The sequence below is a fragment of the Oxyura jamaicensis genome, chromosome 11 (assembly GCF_011077185.1).
Source record: "Oxyura jamaicensis isolate SHBP4307 breed ruddy duck chromosome 11, BPBGC_Ojam_1.0, whole genome shotgun sequence".
Lineage (NCBI taxonomy): Eukaryota > Metazoa > Chordata > Aves > Anseriformes > Anatidae > Oxyura > Oxyura jamaicensis.
The window spans coordinates 10,221,739-10,244,517 of NC_048903.1; the positions used below are offsets into that span (position 1 = coordinate 10,221,739).

At 48.4% G+C, this 22,779-nt stretch overlaps 4 protein-coding genes across 4 annotated transcripts in view; 2 read left to right on the forward strand and 2 right to left on the reverse strand.

Moving 5' to 3' along the window:
- The window catches only part of TDRD12 (tudor domain containing 12), a 236,642-nt gene that overhangs the window by 168,725 nt on the left and 45,138 nt on the right, over positions 1–22,779 (forward strand). The window lies entirely within an intron of this gene.
- Positions 547–5,996, reverse strand: POLR2C (RNA polymerase II subunit C). The gene is made up of 9 exons (XM_035336503.1): positions 5,847–5,996; positions 5,431–5,480; positions 5,090–5,158; positions 4,828–4,880; positions 4,569–4,697; positions 3,418–3,469; positions 2,729–2,897; positions 1,784–1,858; positions 547–1,062 (listed from the first exon to the last, which is right to left on the reverse strand). The coding sequence occupies exons 1-9, from the start codon at positions 5,930–5,932 to the stop codon at positions 918–920; spliced, it is 828 nt and encodes a 275-aa protein (XP_035192394.1). The 5' UTR covers positions 5,933–5,996; the 3' UTR covers positions 547–917.
- Positions 6,080–14,424, reverse strand: COQ9 (coenzyme Q9). Its single transcript, XM_035336501.1, has 9 exons — positions 14,301–14,424; positions 13,273–13,444; positions 12,500–12,635; positions 12,005–12,147; positions 11,697–11,781; positions 10,430–10,534; positions 8,287–8,442; positions 7,816–7,869; positions 6,080–6,220 (listed from the first exon to the last, which is right to left on the reverse strand). The coding sequence occupies exons 1-9, from the start codon at positions 14,362–14,364 to the stop codon at positions 6,185–6,187; spliced, it is 951 nt and encodes a 316-aa protein (XP_035192392.1). The 5' UTR covers positions 14,365–14,424; the 3' UTR covers positions 6,080–6,184.
- Positions 14,328–22,771, forward strand: CIAPIN1 (cytokine induced apoptosis inhibitor 1). The gene is made up of 10 exons (XM_035336502.1): positions 14,328–14,465; positions 15,649–15,654; positions 16,989–17,166; positions 17,482–17,634; positions 19,007–19,083; positions 19,475–19,643; positions 19,869–19,942; positions 20,273–20,388; positions 20,896–20,965; positions 21,565–22,771. Exons 3-10 carry the CDS (start codon positions 17,010–17,012, stop codon positions 21,673–21,675), a joined length of 927 nt encoding a protein of 308 aa, XP_035192393.1. The 5' UTR covers positions 14,328–14,465; positions 15,649–15,654; positions 16,989–17,009; the 3' UTR covers positions 21,676–22,771.

A 22,779-nucleotide genomic window follows, 5' to 3' on the forward strand; every position in this document is an offset into this window, starting at 1 on the left:
AGAAGCTTTTCCCAGGTCCCCCATGACAATGAGGAAGGGGAGAAGGGGTGACTGGGCCATCCCTGGAACCCTTCATCCACTGCCATGGCTCGCTGTGTGCGCCAAGCTCCAGCCTGGCGTGTAAGCCAGCTCATACCTTGCGGGCTGCAGGCATGGTCAAAGCTGCCAGCTGGGGGTTGCTAACCCCAGCTCCTAACATAAAGATTAAATAGCGCATGGGTAGGCTCTGCTCCAAATGAGCCTTTAAATACAGCTCAGCCTCCCTGGCCCATCTGCATTCTCCTGCCCGCGTCTTCTGTAGCATGTCTCTTACCAGGCCAGCCTCAAACTTCTGCTTTAAATATAGTGCTGTGACTGTAAAGAACAGGGTTACCTGCTGCAGGGTGTTCTGGTCTCCAAAGCAGGTAATTGTCAAGAGCAGCAATCAGCAGGAGAGAGCAATGCTCCCTTGAAAGCAGAGCTCATTAAGTTAATGTCTATTGGAGGAAACTAAACAATGTGACAGCTCCTCCTGCAGCCCCAGACCAGCTTTCAAGGATGACTGAACCTAGGGGGGTAAGGCTTTATTCAGCACAGGAAGGAATGGACACAAATAATATAGGGTTGTATAACCAAAGTATGTGCTTCCCGATCCTAAATGTCCTGTGGTTAGAGTCCAAAACTCTGGGCTCACTTACAGACAAAGCCCATTCCCATCCCAGTCAAGACATTCACAGATTTCTTCTTTTACCCTATGTGTCATGATGGCTTTCTCTGGGACGGGAGAACCAGGAAAGAGGTGTCACTGACCAGGAGAATTGGGCCAGAAAAGGCAGAGGGAAAGGGGGAGGCAAAAGCCTCAGGCTAGCGTGCTGCCCTGCAGAGACAGGAATCTTCTGCATCACTCCTGCCTGGACAATGTTATGCAAGGGGCTACCTCAGTTTATAGTGAGGACATCACTCTGAATCTCATGGCTCAGCTGGGTCTGGAGGTCACTCAGTTTCTTCTTCAGGCCAGACAGCGCAGAGAGAACGATGGTTTCTGGGCGCAGAGAGCCGCAGGACTCCACATTGTAATAAAACCTGAGATTACAAGTCAGGGGAGAAAAGTTACCACGTGCTCTGAAAGGATGTGTAAAACCAGAGAGCACCCACAGCAGTTCCAGCCCATTGTGACCCACAATGAGATCTCCATGAGATCTGCTGGGAGTCCCCAGCATCACTGACCTTCCAGCTGGGCATCAGCTAGCACTGTGCCTCTACAACAGCAGCCACAGACCCAGAGCTTACTCCAACACTTGTGACCCTGCAGGCTGCAAGAACATTTGTGATATTTTCCCTGCTCAGCTCTGTGACTTACAAGCTGCACTGGGAAGCTAAGACTGGCTGGCTGCAGGTACTCCTACTCCTTCAGTGCAAATCATCTGGAAGAGGATGTGTCACCAGCCATCAAAGCACGAGACTTACAGGGGTGAATAAATACTGCACATGCTGGTAACATCAGTGTCCTCAGCATCCTCCTAAAGCGTCTTCTCACCAAGCCTCATACTTCACCAAACACCCTAATGCCCTGCTTGACAACACAAACTCAGAAGAGTCATCTAGTATCTCCCTGAGAGGAAAACCTGCCAGACCTGGACATATCACCAGTTAACTGCAACTCCTACCTTGCTTTTCAAGGAACACCAGCTCCCTGGGCTGGGAAATTTCACAGCAGCATATCTGACACCATCAACAGAACAATCAATGCAACCAGCAGGGTCCCCCCCATCTCCCAGCAGTGGGAGCACATTCAGCTTCCTACCTCTCAGGCTTCCCATTGGGGTCGTATGGGGCTTGAGCATCCTCCTCATCGATCTCCGAGTATTCACTCTTAGGCCTGGAATCAAAGCAGGGAAGGTCAGCACGGAGCCCATACTCTAGCGCATTTGGCCCTACAGCACACAAGCACTCAGAGGAACAGCAAGCACTGTGTGCACTGTGGCACAAGTTGCACTGCCGCAAGACTGCACTGTATCTTTGACAGATGGAGCAACTCGCCAGCCCCAGCCTGGTGGGGCCTGCCAGACTCCTGCCTCTCTGAACTGTGCAGGAGAGACAGGATCAGTCCTGCTCTGCCCCAGCTCAGCCCTGCCTAAGGTACTGTGGCTCCATCCACTGCACTGGCATAGCCTGATAGCTGCTATGAGCAAAGGGATGACAATGCCTGAAGGGACCACCACATTGTTTCTACTTTTCACTTGGTGAGGAAAACACCAGAGCACACCAGCACTGTCTCTGCTGCACAGCTGAGATGGGATTTTTCCTAGCAGGAATTAATCGGACATCAGTGAGACTCATCCTGATGTCCTGCACCTCCGCTCCTCTATATGCATCACTAGTACATCCCTGCAGTACCATGTACGTCAGCTGGGCCAAGACACCGTATCTTTCTACTTGCTACACTTCATGGCTTCTAGGACATCACACTGGAGAGACTGTTTGGAAGCCCTTAATCCATGTGAGAAATCTTTTCAAGTCCCTCCAAACAGACCCAGGCTTATCTTATCCCAGATGGCCAACAGTGGTGAAACAGAAATAAAAACACTGAGACACCCCAGCACATAGGTTTAGGAGCCCTTACGTGTCAGGCTTAAGTTCTAGGCTATTATTACAGCGGTTGTACTGGCTACCCTGGGATGACCCCAAGACTACAGACCCGACTCCAGACAGGGCCAGCCAAGCCCTGTTTTAGTCAGCTAGGACATACCACTCCTCTGGCTTGGGATACACTGTGTGCCTCAGTGCATTGTCTGGGTCATACTCGAAGGCTACGCCAGCCGTGGGGTTCCACTTGGCGTGCTCCTTGCCAAAGCCCTTCTTGGCATAGGCTCGCAGCTTGAGCTCCTGGCCCTTCCGCAGCTTCACAATCAGGATGTCTATGGAAAAGCACATGCCAGTTTGACAAGGATGATGAGAAATAAGTGAGCAGGATCACACAAGTAAAAAGGCAGGAATTATCAGTAACCAGGAAGATGTCACCAGATGCCAGGGCTTGCCTGGATTCTTACAGGGACTCATTTATGTCCCCATAGTAGCTATAAAACATCCTGCTACGTAAAAAGGAGTTGCACACATGCCCAAAGGCACAGCTCAAGCCCCCAGGCAACAAAAGACAATAGAGCATTTTGCATCTTCGCTGTCTCTAAGCTCTCACAAGGGCAGACAGTAATGATCTCTGACACAGGATATTAGTTCTGGGGATAACATTTAAGTGATGTTAATATAAAATGCAAACCCCATTGATGGTGGTGTCTCTCAACTGTCAACTTTAGATGTCAGCTTGTTTTACACCTACTTTAGGGTTAGATGACTAGCAAATGAAGGATGTGTTCAAAGAGACTGAAAGGAAAATCCATGTCCTCCTACAGATCTTATTCTCACTGAAACACCACTTACCGTCCTGCTCCACATAGTCATTGGGGTCATTATCTCTGCTCCGAGATGTTACCTGCAGAAGGAGAACAAAACCAAGTGAATTATCTGCAACATCACTTTTTCTCCCCACATCAAATGATAATTGCCTACAAAAATGAGAGACTGCAGAAAACCACTTTACAGTGCCTCACAGCAACAAACTCAGCCCACCCTATCTAATGGAAATCAGGACAATTTAGACAGCTGCAGCTCCGTATGTGATAACCCGCTACAGAAGCCTGCTCCCTCCCACAGGACAGAGAGGGCCACAACCTGGGCCCTGCACAGCTGCTTGGTCGGGGACACAGTCCAGAGTCATTCACAGTACTGCTACAAGGTGACACACAGAACTCACAACACTGCAGCTAGGTTGGACTAGATGATCCTAGAGGTCTTTTCCAATTTAAATGTTACTATGATTCTATGTCTAACACTTTAACCAGGCAGACTCTGGAACCATCTTCACTGTGCCACCAGAAGCAGCCCCCAGGTTACAGTGACCTCCAGATGCAGCCTCAGGGACCCTCCGGCCAACACCTTTTTCAAACTTCCTCCATTAAGTCCCTCTGCACCTGTTCTCCTTTGTCTCTGCCAACCCTCCCCAAGGTGACTGGGTAAGAGCTATTTGGCAGCAGTGCTGTGGCCCAGGCTACTCACACCTTGCCATGCTGCGATCTAAGAATCAGAAAACCTGAAGCCTCTGGGCTGCTGCCAGGCCTTCCAAAGGGCTGACCTTGCCAGAGTCCTGGCAGCAAGCAGGCAATAGAATGACAGTATGACACAATCAAACACACTCTGAATGTTCAAGGAAAGATAGATGGGCTGCAGCTAAAGCTTCCCATGAGGCGAGGATGAGGGATGCAGGATGAGGCTTTAACGAGGCCATACTGTTTTAAGATGTCATCAGACAGCAAGTGAATTCCAACGAGGCAACAAAAAGAAGGGTACTGGCACATGCTGCTGCTTCTGCAAATATTCCTGCTTTGTGCTGCCACTGCACTTTAAATGGGACTTTAAGGCAGTGCAAAACATTCTTCAAGGCCTTATTTTGTCCATATCCCATATGCTAGCCAACCCAGCCTCAACGGTAAGGTAGAGAGGGTACTCGCTGCAAGCAAAGGGATTACACTGACCGGTATGACACGGGGGTTGTTGGAGATGAGATCACGGGATGTGACGTGACGAGTCTGGTCTTCATTGCACCGGACATCAAGGGTAAACTCCACAGAGCACTCTGGACAGAACTCATCACATGTGCAGTCCTGGGACAGACATGGGTCAAATCATTTATGCCAAAGTGCTTGCAGCAAGAATTTGCAGCATGTCCCGTTAGTTCATCCACCTACCACCACCACCACCACCACCGTACCCAAGACGTTTTGTTTTACTCACTCTGGAATATTGCATCTTATCCACAATGTCATCACTGGTGAGTGGGATGAGACCTGTGGAAACAGGGTAATTAGAGACATGTCTGAGCGAGACGATGGGTGCACTGTCCCTCCTGCCAATGCTGGCTGAGGAATAGCAGCCTCATGACAAAGGTGCTTTAGCAGTCTTGAGACAAACTTTGCCCACGACCTCTGCTTTGCTGTTGTTATGTTAGCCTTTCAAGCCATTTCCACCTCCCTCCTCTAACCTGTCAGGCACTCACCCAGTCTGTGGGCAATAAATTCATCATGAAGGACAGAGGAGTTGGCATCTATCTGGACCCAGTCAATAGCTGCAATGAAGAAAGAAACATGCTGAGACTTATTTCTGCAGGAAAAGGCCAGGCAGTTCATAAAGGCACAGAAAACTGTAGACTACAGTGAAGCTGAGATGGCAGTAGCCCCATGAGTTACATCCAGCAGTGCTAGCTAAGCATCTAGTGCCATCCAAGTGAGCTGAAGACAAGTTGGAGGAAAAGGAGAAAGCAGATGGGAAGTGATGAGGGAGTGGCAGCTCTAAGAACCATGACCACCACCAGGAAAAGCGGTAAGTAAAAAGGAATACCTATAATGGGAACTTCTGCTATGAACACTCTTCGAATGGAGTTTGCCACCCTGCAATAAAAAATGGAGCTTAGACGCTGAGAAACGCAGTGCCTTAAGACATTTACGGCCTGCGGAGATGCACGCAACGCTGATGGTGGCTGCCGCAGCACCACGGTGGGCCCGGTCCCAGCCCGCGGCCCCGGAGCCCGCTGAGGCCGCCGGGGCCCGGGAGCTGCCGTTGTCCCGGTGCCACACCAGCTCCGGTTTCACCGGGCCTCGCCCCCAGCCCTCCCGACGAGCCCCTCGCCAACCCAGCCACCGGCTCGGGCCTCCGGGGCCCGCTCGGGGTTGGGAAAGGCCCCGGTCGGTGCGGGGCCGGGCCCGCGCGCGGTGCAGCCCCCCCTCGGCGGCTCCGTCCCCGCGGGCGGTGCTCACGCCAGGTCCGTGTTCTCGATGATGAACTTGACGTTCTCGTCCGTCAGCTCGGTGATGCGCACCGTGGGCTGGTTGGCGTACGGCATGGCCGCCCCGCGCCGCCCCGCCGCCCCGCCCTGCCCCGCGCCGCCTCCCTCGGCCGCCCCCTGGAGGCCGCCGCCGCCCGGAGGACCGGAGCCGCCCCCCCCGCACCCCCTCCCGCCGGTGGAAGCAGGCGGAGACGCTGCGCGGTGTCGGTGCGCTTGGGCTTTATTGGGGACGGGCGGGGGAAGGAGGCGAAGGCGGCCCCGTCCTGGCTCCGGCGCCGGTCCGCGGGCTCCGGCGTGAGGGTTCCGGCATCAGCGGCGCTGGTTGAGCCCCGTCAGGTTGGTGATCTGCGGGACAAGGAGACGCGGGCACGTCAGCACCGGCGGCCCCCCGCAGCCAAGGCCAAGGCGCCACGGCAGGCGCCTGCTCAGGGGCAGCGGTGAGAGCCGCGAGCTGGGGTCACAGGGAGTAGGATAATGCAGAAAGCTCGGAGAAACGGTGCCCTGGGTACCCCTCGGGATGAGCCAGCGGCTTTCCTGAGAGCTGCAAAAGGCCCTCCTTGCTTGCTAGGCTCGGGGGTTTGAGCTGGGTTTTGTTTGTGTGACTGCACAAGCCCACACAGTGAGTGCAAACCCTGCCTGCTTTGCACGCAGCTGGAGCGCCCGGCACACCCATGCAGCACCCGCAACCATGGGAGGCCTGTCCATCCTGGTTCCTAACACGCTTGGGGTGTTTCTGCCCTAAAACCAGCCGGCTGGAACCCACCCCTCTCCAGAGGCACTCGCATCTCATCCCTCTTTATCTGCACAGGGGAACTATCGGTGGAACACGGGCAGACAAAGCATCTGGGAATATAAAATATTCTAGACCTAAGCTGCGCAGTGGTCATGCGTAGGAGAGCACCATACTGATGCACAAGGAGCACAAACAGTGCACCCGGACTTCTCTGATGGAGGATCTTACAATCATATGTAAGATCACATTTGCAGGGCAGCTATGGCTGTGGATGTGGAGCAAGGCTGAGAAATGCTTAAGGAACAATTCCACAGTAACTGCAGGTGGAGGGAGGTGAGAGAGATTCTTCAGAATTGTTTCATACAGTGAAAATTATTTCTAATTTATATTCCATGTGGTTTGGCCTTCTTGTACTGGTAATCATAAAAAGCATGTATTACTGATAGAATGGAAATCACTTTGCTGCTAAAATGCAATGGGAGTTGTCCAAAACATCATCACAGTAGGGCAGCAAAGCTCTTAAAAAATAATGTGTGGGTACACAAGGGACCATTTTGTGTCCTACAGGAAGTGCAGCTACCTCATGGACATACAGATGTATGAATTCACAAATGAATTCATGAAGGACACTGCAGTCCCCTGAAACCAAAAGCAACTTCCCTGAGCAGGTCACAGTTGTTCCGGTTGCAATACGGGCAGAAACACTGTCAGCCACCCTACAGTGGGCAGTGAGCTCCCCGGGAAGCCGGAGGGAACAGGAGCTTCTATCTTTATTTCCCACGCAGCCTTATCACAGAGTGCAGCTTGAGGAAGTGATCCTGCTGTGTGGCTCAGGGAGAGGTGCCACCTCCCATGTGTCCGTGAATGCACAAACCTCCAGTCAAGATCTCCAGGGAAGGGGCTGGAAGAGGTCTAGTGACAACTGATGGAGAATGGTGACATTCCCTTATTCTGACTACCTGCCTCTCATTCCTAAAACTCATTCTGCAGCTTTGGGCTTAATTTTATGCTGTATTACAAGTACTTTCACCACAGAATAGCATACTAAGCCCAAACTACCCAGAAAATCATTCTAAACGTAAGTTATGAAAGACAATTCTCTTTCATGCTGTAGTCTAGAATCAGGAGGGAAGACATGCTAGCATTAAGTATGGAACAGAACATAATTCTGCCCTGTTACAGCCCTATTGGTTTCAGCATTACTTACAGTAACTGCAGCTCCCATCAGGCCCTGGGCAAGTGCTTCTCCGGTTGACTGTACCTAGGAGACGGGGGAGAACATAACCTTTAGTTTTCTTCTGCAGTTACAGTTGTAGATACGCAAATACAGAGACACAATCATAACAAATGTGTACTCGCTACAAGAAGGTGCTGATACAAGCCAAGCACTGAAGTAAAATGATAGCCAGAGATAAAATGTAAGGAAGGGAATATACAACTCCTAATCATTGGGTCAGTCAGACAAAATGACAAATGTGTTGGTTTATTAGAACGCATGAGTATTTTTATTAGAACGCACGAGTATTTGATATGGAGCTGACAGCATTTATGCCATCACCCACCACTATGCCAGTGGTGTCTCAGCAAGCATGTGGTCTGCATGACTGAACAGCCAGCTCTGTCTGCACATATTTTGGTACAATACAATGTTGCATGAATACCTTGTCCACAATGTTACCTGCTTAGCTGTATTGCCCATGTTCATGGCATCAGCTATTCGGTTTTCCAGGAAGCGCCAAGTCTCTTCAAAGTCAGGGGATGAATCCTGCATCATCACCAGTTCTGTGGTGTTGTAGATGCCAGTGAGCACAGCCCGACGAGTGTACCAGTTAAACTGCAGGGACATGGATTGAGAGAGAAAGAGGGAGGCGACCTGAACGGAGATCACTAAAACAGGCCTGGAGAACCACAAAGGAAAACAACATGCCAGCTCCTCATCGTTAGCAACTGGGCAGTCCCTGGTAAACTGCTCAGTGAACAGAGCCCTAGGACTGCATGTTCCTTCTTGAATTAAACTGTGCAGCTCGTCTCTGTGATGCACTGGGCCACCAGCCACCTCCACCATCTGACAGCACAGCTGATCCCATGGCACCAGACAGAGGTCACAAGCACCATGTGTAAAACTGCTCAGCAAAAACACCACCACCTGCTTCTGGTTGCAAGCAGGCACCTGCAGCAAATGTACCCAGCTTCTTGGCTGTATTGTGCAAGAGTTTATCTTCGCTTTAAAGACTGCTAGCAGGAAATGCAACACTACAATTCTAGCTCTGATTCAATGTGTGTAAACGCAAGGCTGTGTTTACTACTGAACTTCAGCTGCAGTTCGCTCCAAAACCATGTAGAAACAGAACAAACTGATGATAGAACTGTGCACGGCATCACAGAGATACACCTTACCCAAATCCTGTAACTGAAATACCAGCATTGCCTGCTGAATCACTAAATACATCAGCACACTGCTGGCAGCAGTCCTGTAGAATATGCTGCAACAATAGGTTACAGAATGCAAAGTTTCATAAACTCTTCAGTTTTTCCACTTGCATTTGAATCACTGGCAGACAATATATATACACTTTTAAAAATGAGTCTTCAACTTCATTTCCTGCTATTATGGTGATTAAACAATTTGGGTACCTAGAAAAAATACCGGTTGTTCCATTCATGATTACAAAGCAACAGGAAAATTAAATCACTGGTCTTAATTTTGAAAACAGCTGGATCAAAAACTTTGCTGTCTGTACCACAACCTGCAAACTGTGACAAGGCAAGTAACATGAGGGATGTCACCATTTGCAGCTGGCTGTCTCATGTATCTGAGACCAAACTCCTCGTACTGATTTTCTTCCTGCTCTGAAAAACACTTGAAAGGGTCTCTGAGGCAACAGCATACTGCACAGCTCTTGGCATTGTGAAGAAGGCTCTTACAAGCGAGATTAAACTCCTTTACTGGAAAGAGGAAGTGGAATCAGCATTGCAGCATCCCAAGAAAATGCTTATGATCAATCAGAGGGTGCAAGGAAAAGATAACTTCTCCTACACCCTGCAGCAGTGAGAAAAATTTAGGAATAACTCAGTGCAGACACTGATTCTGACGTGTGAATTTGACTTTCATAAGGAACTTGTAGCTCCTGATGCAATCACAGTCTAATATATTTTTTTCTAGTTTATTCATTCTTCTGTCATCTGATTTATTTTTTCACTGCAGTAGCTTCTCTTTCATATTCAGATAAAAGAAGTTTATTAAAGTAGTTTGTTAAAGTGATTCATTTAGCTTTTCCCGTCTCTCCCTACGTCAATATGAATTAAAATAATGTATTAATTGCTTTAATTAAGGTTATATTTTTTCTTTTATTTCCTTCCAGAAAGATGAAAGCTTTAATAACCTAGTCGCATTTTTAGGTAGATTCTTTAAAGATTTTCAGGTCAAATCTGTAAATGCTACTGTTGGTAGAAGAGACAGTTGCTTCAGCAGAGACACACTGCTTGCTAACTGAATTTGATCAACTTCTTAGTCTCCAAGTTCTAAGAATTTTGTCTTCCCCCTTCCCCCCCAAAAAAGCACTTATGAGTAAGTCTAGGAACGTCAGACCTTTTAATTTGCACTAATCCCATCGGCATTAAATTTGTATTTAGTCCCTATGGCTCCTAAGTCTCTTTGGAAATTACAGCATGGCTTCCGAAGACCCTTGGGTGCTTCTAAAAGCATCTTCCCTCATTCAAAGAATGGATTGTCTCAAGAAAGACATGGCCTACTTCAACCCATCATTTTCCTAAAGTGCAGACAGCTAGAACCAGCCTGTCTGCAAGGCACAAGGACTTACATCCGTAGACTGGTCTCCAGCATAGTGCCATATATCATCAATCATGCTGGTGAGGAGGTTGAGGCTGGAAGGGATGTTATGTGGAAGCAACAGGATGCTGACAGCCTGAGAAGAAAATACACAGGTAAATGGAAGAGTCAAACATAGAAGGACATAGCATGAAAACAGACCAATGTTTCTCTGCTCTGTTATATTTTTGCTGTTGCTGTTGACTTGACTCCAGCTCCAAGTGACAAGACCAAGTTCTATTCACCTGCCACTGGTCTTTCCAAGCAGCAAGATTTGCAGGGAGTGTACAGTGTGGCAGCCAACCTCACAACTTGGCCTCCACTGGAGCCCAAGCTCCCTGCTCAGCTTGAATGCTTCTGTGTTGGCTCGCTGAGCTGTTTCTCCAGGCGTGGAAACACAGGCTGAGCTGGCTCACCTGTCTGCTGTGTCCCTGCAGGCAGGGACGGAGTCAAACCTTTCTCTGAATTTGACTTTGAACTCCAATCAGCTACTAAGGGCAGGACAGACAGCTATAATGGCCCTCCTGCAGCCTCTGAAACCAGTAACACCACCAGGAGAGTCACAAACCACCCACATCCTTCACCAGACAATCTATGCTATTTGTAATAAAGGCATGAATCCTATCTTCTTTCTCTGCAAGGAGAGTTGGATTCAGCTGCCCAGAGGCCAGCAATGACTGGACAACTGAGGCTTTGTAGCCCAATGTTGGGAACTCTTCATTTGTTACTGTAGCCACAATTCCCATCTGACCCTGAGAAGAATGGCTTGAGATTTGTATTTGAATTTTGAAGCACGGAGCCCTCTCAGTTCACCTGAAGAAGACAGCTTCTTCATATTGTTAAGGGTTTGCTATTCACATACTAGGCAGGCAGTTTCTTGAAACAAAGCAGTAGTTCTGCATTTTCAGGTGTCAAATGATACTAGTGCAGCCAAAACAATACTGCAAGGAGCCTGACACTGCAGTGACACTAAATACAACTGAGCAGAGAAACAGGTTACCCCCCTGTGGATCCCAGATGGGTGGAGTGAACAATGGAGAGGTTTGTGCTTCTGGAAAGGCAAGGAATAGTTGTTAAAGACACTTTTAACTGCCTTCTTCAAGGGTGCTCTCTTTTTGAAGGCTACAAATCATTTGAAACCAGCGAGGCTTTCATTTATAACCTTGAACTATTCTGCTGGATAGACTATGTTGAAGGTCACAGGGTGTTTAAAATATATGCACACACAAAAAAAGACAATCCTTATATGCATTTTATACCTGGGGCCATTTCTCAATATATGGGATCAGCATCCTCAGCCTGGCTTCTACAGCATCTCTCAGGAATTGATCTGTAGGCTTCTTCCTGGGTGAGGAAAAAAAAATACAAATATGAAAAATATCCAAGTTAAAATTGGTTCTTGAGAACCTCAAGCCTCAGCAACAGTGATGCAAAGTATTGTGTATCCTTGTTGCCTCTAGTCCAATTTTGTATCTGGCAAGGTGGTATCGCTTGAGTAAATTACATTTCTGTCTATTGAGTTCCCAGTGCCTGCCAAGGAAGATGCATTTTTATACCCAGTACTCACTCTGTCTCGCCCAACTGCACTAGTTTTTGTTCCTGCTCCAACAGGTCAGACAGCTTGGTGTTGCACTGAGATACAAAGTGCAGGATCAGTTCACTGCCATCGCTGTGAAACATCCCTGCTGCAGCAACAGAGAGACCCAGGGTCTGCAGGGAAAAAGGGAGAAGCACAGATCAGGTCATACACTGCTAAGCAGGATCCAGCTAGTAAATATGTTGTATTTATTTTATACATGATGTTGTATGAATTTAAACAAAACAATACTGTATGAAAATGCTCTGATACATATTTTCCTTTCATTAGGATCATTACTGTGCAATGTGCCTCAGTTTAACTCTTAACACTGTTACCCTGCAGTAGCTGGGATTCATTCCTGCCCGGTACCATCTGCTGACTGGGGTACGCTGTCCAAGGTTATGTGGGGGAAGCATGCAGGTCTGTCTTTGAACTTCGGTTCCATCCAGCTTTTGACTGGTTCTTTGCTTCTCTCCCACATACCTTGGCTCCCTCTGCAATGGCTTCTGCCGTCCAGCCATGTTCAGGCACAAACTCCAGCGCTGCTGTGAGGATTCGGTGCTGCAGCTGCTCCTCGCTCTCATAGTCCTCTGACTCCTGGCCGCCCTGGCCAGTGTAACTATGAGAAGGTATTGGTACAGTGAGGGGAACGTCACCATCACCCATCAGCCACATGGACTCTACCGCTCACTCACTGCCACCAATGTGTGTGAACATGCTTTGAGATCTGCTCACTCAGTATACATCTCATCTCTTCCTGTAAAATCCTTTCCCCTCCATTCTAAAAAGAATGTTTTTTTTTTGTTTTGTTTTTTTTTTGTTTGTTTGTTTTTGTTTTTTAATGAACCTTTGCTGTTAGATGAGGAGAGGGAAATAAGGGAAGGCTCGATCCAGCTGGTTACTTGGAGATCAACCAGCCTCAGATATCCCACTCCTTAAAAAAAAAGAGAAAAAAAAAAAAAAAAAAAAACTGTACGTTTTTCCCTTTTACAGATATAAGCACGTGGACACTGCAACTACAGATTTACACAAGAACACGAAAGTGCGGGCCTGTGCTCTGCAGACTAGAGAGGCTTCCTTGTGAAAGCAAGTCCCATCTTGGCTCCATGATGGACAGTAGAATTTGCACTGTCACAGCTACTGAAGCACCATTAATTCTGGACTGCACTGTCTCTGAGCAGCAGCAAGTTTCAGCAAAGCAAGTCCTTTTGATCTCACTGCCGGCATGACAGCTCTAAAGTGAGCTACTGAGTTACCTGGGGCGAGGGCCCTGAGGTTCATGGTCAGGCTGGGGGTCTGTTGGGGGTGAGTCAAACTGCTGCTGAGGGGAAGAGGCCAGCGGCTCCTTCTTCTGCTCATCTGAGGCTCTCCTCAGTACAGCTGAGGCATGGAGGGGCCGCTGGGGTGGGCAGAGCTGGCACCTGAGCCCTGAAAGGGAAACAAGGAGTCAGATGTGTCCTTCAGATACCAGACAGCACAGGGACTCAAGGAGGAGAAGAGCATCGTGGTGAACACAGCCAAAAGGCATGGAAACCTGCAGGGAAAGATAGTCTTTACTTCTGAGAAACACCCTTGTCGTCCTAGGCGTGCATTTACTTGATGAAGTGGAAACATCTGAGGAATCCTGCACAAGGAGCAAACAGAAAGGAGTTTTGCAAGCTTGTGCTGAAAGCGCACACCCAGACGTGCATCCACAACGTGCCTCTGGTCTGTGGCCCATCACAGGGAAAGAGTCCAGAACAGGGCCACTGCGCTGCTCGCGTGAGGTAGCAGTTTGAACAGATACCACATTCCAATTGCTGCAGATGCTCCTCGGGTGACCCAAGGACAGCACGCCTGGCAATTACGGCTACCGTGGGAGAACTTTTAATGCCACTGCAGTGAGGTGTTGTGTTCTCAACGAGCTAGGGCTGCACGAAGGGATAAACACACACACTCGCAAGCCCGACCGCTTGGGCTCGCTGACAGCCTGCTTGCTCACTTCAGAGCCCGCGTGCCCCCCTCAGCCGTGCGCACACACACACAGCACCCACCGCGCTGCCCGCTGCCCCCGCGCCGGCCCCGACGGGCACCGCACGGCCCGGGGCGCCCCGCGGGCCAGGCCTCGCCCCGCTGCGTGGGCCGGGGGGGACGGCGGCGGGCAGGCGGCCCCGCACCGCTGCCCTTCACCTCACCTTCCCCCGCCCCCCCCCCCCGCGGCCCGCCCGCCAAGCGCACGGGCGCGGGCAGGGACAGGAGCGCGGGCGCGAGCGCGAGCACGGACGCACGCCCCCCGCCCCCTCACCCGCGCGGCCCCGCCACAGCCGCCAGCCCGCTCGCCTCAGGCTGCCTGCCGCCGCCGCCGCCATTTTGGAAGCGGGCAGGGCGCGATGACGCAGCGGGGCAGGGCCGTGACGGCGTCAGAGCGAGCCGCGCCGCGCCGCGCCGAGCCGAGCCGAGCCGCCCGCAGGTAAGGGGGAGCGGGGCCCGGGCGTCCTCAGCGGCCCTGGGGCTGCCCCGGCGCTTCCACGGCCTCACGGACATGGCCAGGCAACGCCGTGCGTCCTGCCCTGTCTGCTCGCCCCCCCCCCCCGGGCCTGGCTGGGGGCGCCCCCCGGGCTTGGCGGAGGGGCGGTGTCGTTCTGCCTTTCCCGAAACGCGCGGGCATGGCCCCAGCTTCCCTCCAAGCCGGGTTTTGTCGCCGCCCGTTCCAACACCCGTTCCTGTCCCGTCTGGGTAATTCCCTTCCGTAGCTAACTCCGGGCCCCTGTGAGCCATTCCCGGCTCCGTGACTGGGTGTTTAATCTCTGCCCTCGCCGTGGGGGAACGCCTCCGAGGTGTTTGCAGGCCCCGTTTGTCTGTTGCCTGTACCCGTGAGTTGTGCCCCCGGCCAGCAGCACCTGCCTGAGCTCGCGGTTAACTTGAAGCTTGGATGTGCTGGGCAAGGTAGCCCAAAGACTTTTTATTTATTTATTTTATTTTTATTTTTAAATCTTGGAAGCCTGCAGTACTGCTTACAGCCCCTTTCTTCCCGTCTGTGGGAGGAACAGAGGAACAGTCCTGTTCTTCACGGCCTGTTGATGACCGTGGCATGAAGATAAGCCCCACGTCCCACAGGATGTCTGCATTGTGTCCCCTCCTTGCCCCCCGGGTGACAAAGCAGCTCAGCTGTAACCAGAACAGGCTCCTCGGCAGCAGCAGAAGAAAGCACTGTTCACCTAGACCATGGGCTGCCAGGTGCTTCCCAGAGTTAGCAAGCTAGCTTGTCAGGTTCCACAGCTGCAGGTGTGTGAAAGAAGGAAGACAGCTGGGGTGTAACCCCTTCATCCCAAATAAATTCCACATGCTACTGGAAATCTTGGAAGGGAAAAACACACGTCCCCTGGAACTCCCCCAGCCATTGGTTGTCCGTGCTTCAACAGCAATTCCAAGCCTTCACACCCACTGAAGGCAGAGGAACATCATGTACTTGGAGCAGTAGCTTCCTGCTGTCCTTAGATAGGTCTCAGGGCATTGGTGCAGGCTCGTGGTCTGGTGTTGCTGTTTGAGTGGCTTGGGCTCAGACTGAAATTATTTCCGTGATGTTGTTTTGGCATCACATTTGGGATCTGCTCTTACACCTTTTTACCTGAACCTCTCTTGAACAGTCACAGCCTGTTGTCCTGAGAGGAGGGTGTGACTTTGTTTTATTTTCTTCTACGTTAGTCTAACAGATTATGTATCTTTTGAGGTTTTCAGCCACCTGCCTGAGAAAGACGATGTTTTGTCATGGTTAATACAGGTTTACTAGTGTTAATCTTAGTTGTGTTTGCTTAGCTGGCATTGCAAGTGCCCTCAAGGCCAGCTGTGAGGTCCAATATCCTGTATCATGTGTCTGAGATCTTTTACTTGTGGCTGGGTTGGCTGTGCAGGCTGGATTACTATCCATTCCTACCAGAGTCACTTGGACAAGGTTCAGGGTTGTCCCATGCTTCGTGTCTACGGTTTCTAGGAGTCTATGGCATGTAGAGCTTGAGAACAGGGAGTCAAAATCGACTCCCAGACTGTGGGCAACTCAGTTAAATTTGGTGCAGCACATCCGTAACTTCTTTGTTGAAAACGTAGCGATGATAAGGTTTTATCCAGGATGCATAATGTTGTAATGATTTTAGATGATGATCTTAAAGCAGACTGTTTTGAAGCAAGTGCATGGCTTATATCTGACTGCAGATGTAGAGGGCAACCATTATGTTCATCAGTCTCAGTCCTCCATGGTTGTGTTAAATTAGAAAGGCTGCATTGGATGAGTAAAGTGAAAGAGGACAGGAAATCATTTTCAGTAGTTGGTGCTGCAATGAGTACAGGTGACAACATGATTGACTCCTGCCATGACTCTTTTATGAGGCAGATTTTCTTTGGCCTCTCTCAAAAATACAATATTTTTAAAGAAGTATTACAGAGACAGGTTTCTTCAAACTCACTAAGTACACGTTCAGTTCTTCTCTTCCCTGCTGTGTAATTGTTCTCCCAGTGCCTACAATGGTATGAGTTGAAAGAGCTTCCATCTGGAGTGCTGGGAATGCCAAAAGTTACTCTCTTTCTTCTCATACAGTGGATGCAAACTCCACTAGGTCATGTTGTGAGTAGGAGACAGTTCTGTCAAAAAGTTGTCGCTAGTCTTGTATTCCAGAAATCCTGTATACATTTATATTCAAATCCAAAGAAAAGCATGTAATTATTTTTATTTTTTTTAAGTATGGCTTGCAGTCTCCCTGTGAAACAAGCCTCTAAACTGGAGAAAATCCCAAATTATGCCCTTCAATGTAGATACTTCTTAATGTCATACAAATGCTTTACTTGTGGGAACTACGTGCTGCCTGTCTCCAGAAAAATTCCCATTTATTACAAGAAGTCAGTGCTTAATGACCCAGTCATATTCTGTGGAGGTTTTGCTGCAATTGGCAGTTACCCTTTCTGTCTTCCCCTGCCCTGTACTTCTGTTTGCTGTTGCCAGGCTGTTGCTGCTGCTGCAGAAATGGGGGAGTATGGGGTCGCACCTGGGCAGCGTGTGGCCATCATCTGGGACAGTTCCTCGCCGACTGCAGCACTGAAGGATTTGGTGGATAAAATTCAGGCGCTGGTGGGAGCTGATAATCGTGTCTGCGTGGAAAACATTAACCAACTGTCTCAATGTAAGAATTATCCTAATTTTTCACTGCTTCTTTTAAAGGGAGAGGGAACTTTATCTTATGAGCTCACATGTTCCCTGGTTTGTAAGTCAGCATTCAGAACAGCAATAGCACCTGCTGTTAATGCTCTCCACCGGCAACGCAGCAAAGACAGTGATATACCCTGGTCATGCTTCCTATGACTGGTGTCTTTAACCAGTTATTGCTGTTACACACAAGCATGAGAGTTGAAGAGGAATGTAGAATTAATTATTAAGCAAAGATCTGTGCATGTGTGCATGTAAAATTGTGCCATCTTACGTCTTTCTTTCTTTGCAGCGGCTCACAAGGAGTCCAGTTTTGATGTAATTCTATCGGGCATGGTACCAGGCAGTACTATGCAGCACACCACAGAGTTATTGGCAGAAATAGCTCGGATACTTAAGCCTGGGGGACGCGTACTTCTGAAAGAACCGGTGGTTACAGAATCAGGTGAGAGAATCTGTATCAGCCTTGCTTTCCTGCACAGAGAAATTCTTGTGAGAATTAGTCTGTAATGAAAGGCATCAGGAACACTGGCTCCCATTTAGAGATTTTCGTTCTCCTGACACACTAACCTGAATAGCATTTTTTTAAATCATGTGTTTAAGCTGATAGCCATCGGGGGTTCTGCAGGCATTCTCCTTCTATCAAAACTGCATTTTCCTAACTACACTGAAAACCTCAGTGGACACTGGTTTTCTCCTAGAGGTTGTAGTGTTACTAGATTGTCACAGGTGCCATGTTTCTGAGCCTCCAAATTGATTTTTAAAATAGGTGACAAATGCTGAGAGAGGCTATCCCAGAAATCAGTTGAGAAGAAGTAGAGGTAGAAGTGTTTGGACTAAGTTCTAAGAGTGAAGCTAGAGTACCCAACACAGCAGGCTGGTGGAACACTGAAGGAGGTGGACACAAGATTATTCTTTGTCTTAATGCCTGACCTGCATTCAAACCTTGCTGGCATAGAGTTGGTTTAGGAAGAAACGAGGAAATAACATGCCATCTGATAAGAACAGAAGCATCTGTGTTGGTGATGTTTCTACTGGCACAATCTGCAGTACTGAGAATGGTGGTGTAATTGGCAACAGAAGCTCCTCCCATTTAGGAAGACTTGCCATTGTTTTGAAGCTGGCCGTGGCGCTGCAGTGCAAGAGGTACAATACCAGGATGGGAGACGTTCCTGGGACAGAATGAAGAATGTGCACAGTCTGGAGTAGATGGGGTTTTTTGGTTTCCAAAGTCACATCTGGCAGGCTGGAACTTGGTGGACTTGGAATAAAGTGCAAGTGAGAGTATGGAGACAAGGTGGCTGAACTCAGCACAATCCTGTGCCCAAGGGAAGAACCCTTTAATGGGTCTTCAATTAAACAGTGACTCTAGTAACTTATGCCTATTGGAACAAGGCTCTTGAATATTATGTTTCTGAATTTAATGCTCATTTAGGAATCCATGTTTTGAAAATTCATGAGTTGTTCACTGCAATACATGAAAATGTTTTGGGGGATCTTTTTTTTTTCTTTCTTTCTTACTTTCATTTTAAAATTGGTGTTGATTGTGTTGAAGGAGGTTTTGGCACAAGTAGAACAAATCTGTAGCTAGAACCAACTTTGTGACCCCAGGCCATTATTCTAATGAACAAGCTGCTCACTCTTTCTGGTTTGTTCCTGCTGTCACTGGAGAGAGCCCATTTTAAAGCAAAGGTTTGGCTTGTGTACCTCCTTGTAAAGCTGTCTTGCTTTTCCAGGTTTCAAGCACCATATCTGTTTCTTAGTGACCTCTAGTCTTGTTCTTCCCTCCTCCTATTTCCTGCTTTTGTCTCTCCCAGGAAACAACAGCAGAATCAAGACAGCAGCCAAACTCTTTGCAGCTCTGACTCTCTCTGGGATAGTGGAAGTGAAGGAGGTATGTATGTACTTGCTGCTTCCAGAACTCCCTCGTGCTGCTACCTTAAAACATTAGACGAGGACTTGATGGGTAGCAAGATGTTTCGCTACCCTGGTTTACTGTAAATGTTTATAGACATTGCCTGCCCCAAACTTTTGTTACTGCAAAGGTAGTGTTATTCTTAAGGGTTTTAAAAAGAAGAGAAACTATCTTTTGTCATGACTGATTCATTGTGTCATACTGATCAACCCTTTCTGCTGCACTGCAGCTAGGACTGACTCACCCTCTGCTCTGAAGGATAAGCAGCTGGAGCCAGACACAACTGATTATCTGTGTTCACAGGAATAATGTACAGTGCACTATAATACGGTGGCTCTGTGTGAAGTTAACTTAAGATCTTGCATTGCAGCTGCAAAAGGAACCTTTGACCCCAGAGGAGGCCCAGGCAGTCCAAGGACATTTGGGTTACCAAGGCAATGACCTTCTCATTGTTCGGATAGAAGGCAGGAAACCCAACTTCGAAGTGGGATCCTCAAGTCAGCTCAAACTGTCCTTTGCCAAGAAACCTGGTCCTTCAGGTAATGTGTGGTGCTTGCTGAATGTGTGGATCACCTGCCTCTCTGGTGACCAATATCACTTGGAGCAGGGAGGCTGCTCTGTGGTAGGGAGTGTTACATAAAAATCTGCAGAGTGGGGGCTTTCCAAAGTTTTTGAATTTGTTGGAAATATGGGGCAAAATATTGCCCCAGATCTGTTGGGCAATAGCTGGATTAGCTACTATTTCTTACTTGTTTTGGCTTCAGGAAAACCTTCTGTGGATCCAGCCACTGCTAAGCTGTGGACACTCTCTGCCAGTGATATGAATGATGAAGAGATGGTATCCATTTTTATTTGTGAGACTTCACTGTCATTCCTTCTCTCTTCTATTCTTTCCTACTCTAACTAGTTTCAGTCATGTCTCATGGGAAGCTTTACAACGTAAGAGGTAGAAAAGAATCTCTAGGGCAAAATTTCTCAGCGGTCATATAAGGTGTTGGGTGCCCAGAGGTGTGGTGAGGGTGGAGAGGAGACAGGGTTAAGAGGGAATGGCTGCAGCACTTTATTGCTAGTGCTACAAACAGTGGCGTTTCTGTGAATGCAGCGCAGCAATGTCATTCCCTACTAACAAGTCCATTTGCTTTGTGTTATCTTCCATGGTATACTCCAGGATCTTCTGGACTCTGATGAACTGTTAGATTCAGAGGATTTGAAAAAGCCAGATCCAGCTTCCCTCAGAGCTCCATCCTGCAAAGAAATGGGCAAAAAGAAAGCCTGCAAGAACTGGTCAGTGCTGGGATTTGCATATCAGTGAACCTCTGAACTGTAATACTGAAACCTTAATGTTGCATGTTTTTTAAAAAGATTGTGGGGACTTCAAAGCATAATTTGGTTGGTTCATGTCCTTTCTTATCTTAGCTATTTGAGTATGAATCCAAATAGAGTGAGAGCTGCTATTTTGGTTAGTTACACCAAAACTGCTACAAACTACCACCCTGATATGATCAACACTCTTGGAGGTAGCTGCACAGATTGCACAGCCTTCACTAAAATCCTGGCTCCTCAGATTCCAAGGAGAAATAGTTCATGTAGCAGATGTTTTAGAGTCATTTCCCACTCAGTTCAACTGAACAAGTGTGCTTCAACACTTGTATTGGAGAACAAGGTATGTGAGAGTCCCAGAGCCATCTGTGTCATGTGACAAAGTGAGGGCTGTTGTGGGTGAACAGGTCTGGAACAAGTATTGGTGACTTTTAAGCAGAAAGATGCAAGTGATTTCTTTATGTTCTGCAGCACCTGTGGCCTGGCTGAAGAGCTGGAACAGGAGAAGAAGAACTCACAGCCCAAATCTGCCTGTGGAAATGTAAATAGTGATTTTTGTTTCTTTGTTGTGTTTTGCAAGATGCAGTGTGTGTCTAAGAACAGTTTTTTCAGGTGACTGCTCCCTAAGCTCGCTTACTGCTTTCAAATACTGCCTGTATGGGTGCTGCAGAGCATCTGTTCTTACTCACCTTGACTCTTAAAACAGCCTGCTCTCTTGTGCCTGCATGCTATATAGCAATGCATGCTGTCTGCTACAGTGCAAGTGCCACCCTTGTAGGTGTCAGAATGAACAGTGAACCTTTACTTCACTTGCTAACCAGTGATCTCAGGGAAGATCACCTTATAGGAGTAGAGGGGAACCTTGCGGTGGTTAGGGAGCTGCCCAAGCCCAGCATGCAGCAGTGGCTTGGCAGTGCAGCCCTCCTCTGGTGGAAGCTTGCTTCTTCCATGTGAGTGCCCTGCACCAGCTCCACTTACTGTACTAAACAGGCATGTGTTCAGAGGAGGTGGAAGGGAAGTGGTTTCTGTGCTGACGTATGCTGAGGAGCAGGTCATTTCTCTAGATGGGTAAACCGTATCACAGGAAGAGGTAACTGAAAGTAGCCATGATTACAGAAAGTGTTTTTTGTCTCTTGGCAGTGCTACCTGGGGGATGCGTTCCGCTGTGCCAGCTGCCCTTACCTGGGTATGCCTGCATTCAAGCCTGGAGAGAAGATTCTGCTGAAAGAGAACAACCTGCATGATGCCTAACATAGACATCTCTGGATGTCCTGAAAAGGACTCCTCTGCTTTTCCGTCAGTCTGAGATGCAGTCTGAGACTTCTTGCAGTCCTCATCCTCTCAAATTCATGCTCTCCAGCTGATACTCCTTGTGGGAAGGGACACTGTGGGCACTGACACTGCTGTGAGCTCATCACATGCAATCAGCCTTGGGCTGTGTGATAATCTTTGGTAGCGAGTGGTCTTATATGTGTTAGGCTTATTAATGTTCCACCTTGTTTTAGCTGCCTTGACTTGATACTGAGACGCTGGCCGTCATAGCACGTCCCACCAGCAGAGGGAACTGGAATCAAATGTCAGGTTGACCTTGTGTGCAGCGGCAGGAGCCTCACCAGTACTTCCCCTAGCCCACATTGTACTCCTCCTTGCCCTTATTTTACCTGGTGAATCAGCAGCTCTTGCTCAGCTCTCAGGGTGACACTTGGGCTCCTGATGTCTTTGAAATTTGAACCTGTGGTTCCTTACCAGGCAAAGGTGACTCAGCAGCTCCTGCTGCAAGTGAGGAGCAGTGAATACACTTTGCAGTGTACAGTTCCTTGGTAAAGTCTGGCAGGCATGATGAATTTTCAAGTCTTTTGGGATGACATCCCCCTCCGGGATGTTTTCATCAAAATGACAAAGACGCTCCCATTGAGAAAACTCTTGTTCTTAAGGCAAGGAGCAAATTAAATGAGATCTGTCTTTGACCAACACCTTTGACCAACATGAACACAAGGGCAATCTGACCAAGACTGTCACCTCTCTTGGTGGTTATCTAGTGACTCACCTGCAGTGTCCAATAAATAAGAACATAGCAATAACTCAATTTCTGGATGATATTGACTATTCTTTATTTATTTGCATAATTACTGTTAGCAAAGCATCCACACAAGTGTGGGATGAGGGAGATCTTGGTGTTTTGTGCCAGGCTTGCTTCTCACCCAGGGAAAGAGAGGAGGAAAACCCAAGATGCTCTACAGGATGTGACTTCTTGTCATTGTGCTTCCTGAGTTAAACAATAAAGTCATGTAAGGAGCTAGGATGAAAGGCTGTTCTGTTTTTAAAGTAAATGTGACAAATAGTATAACATTTGTT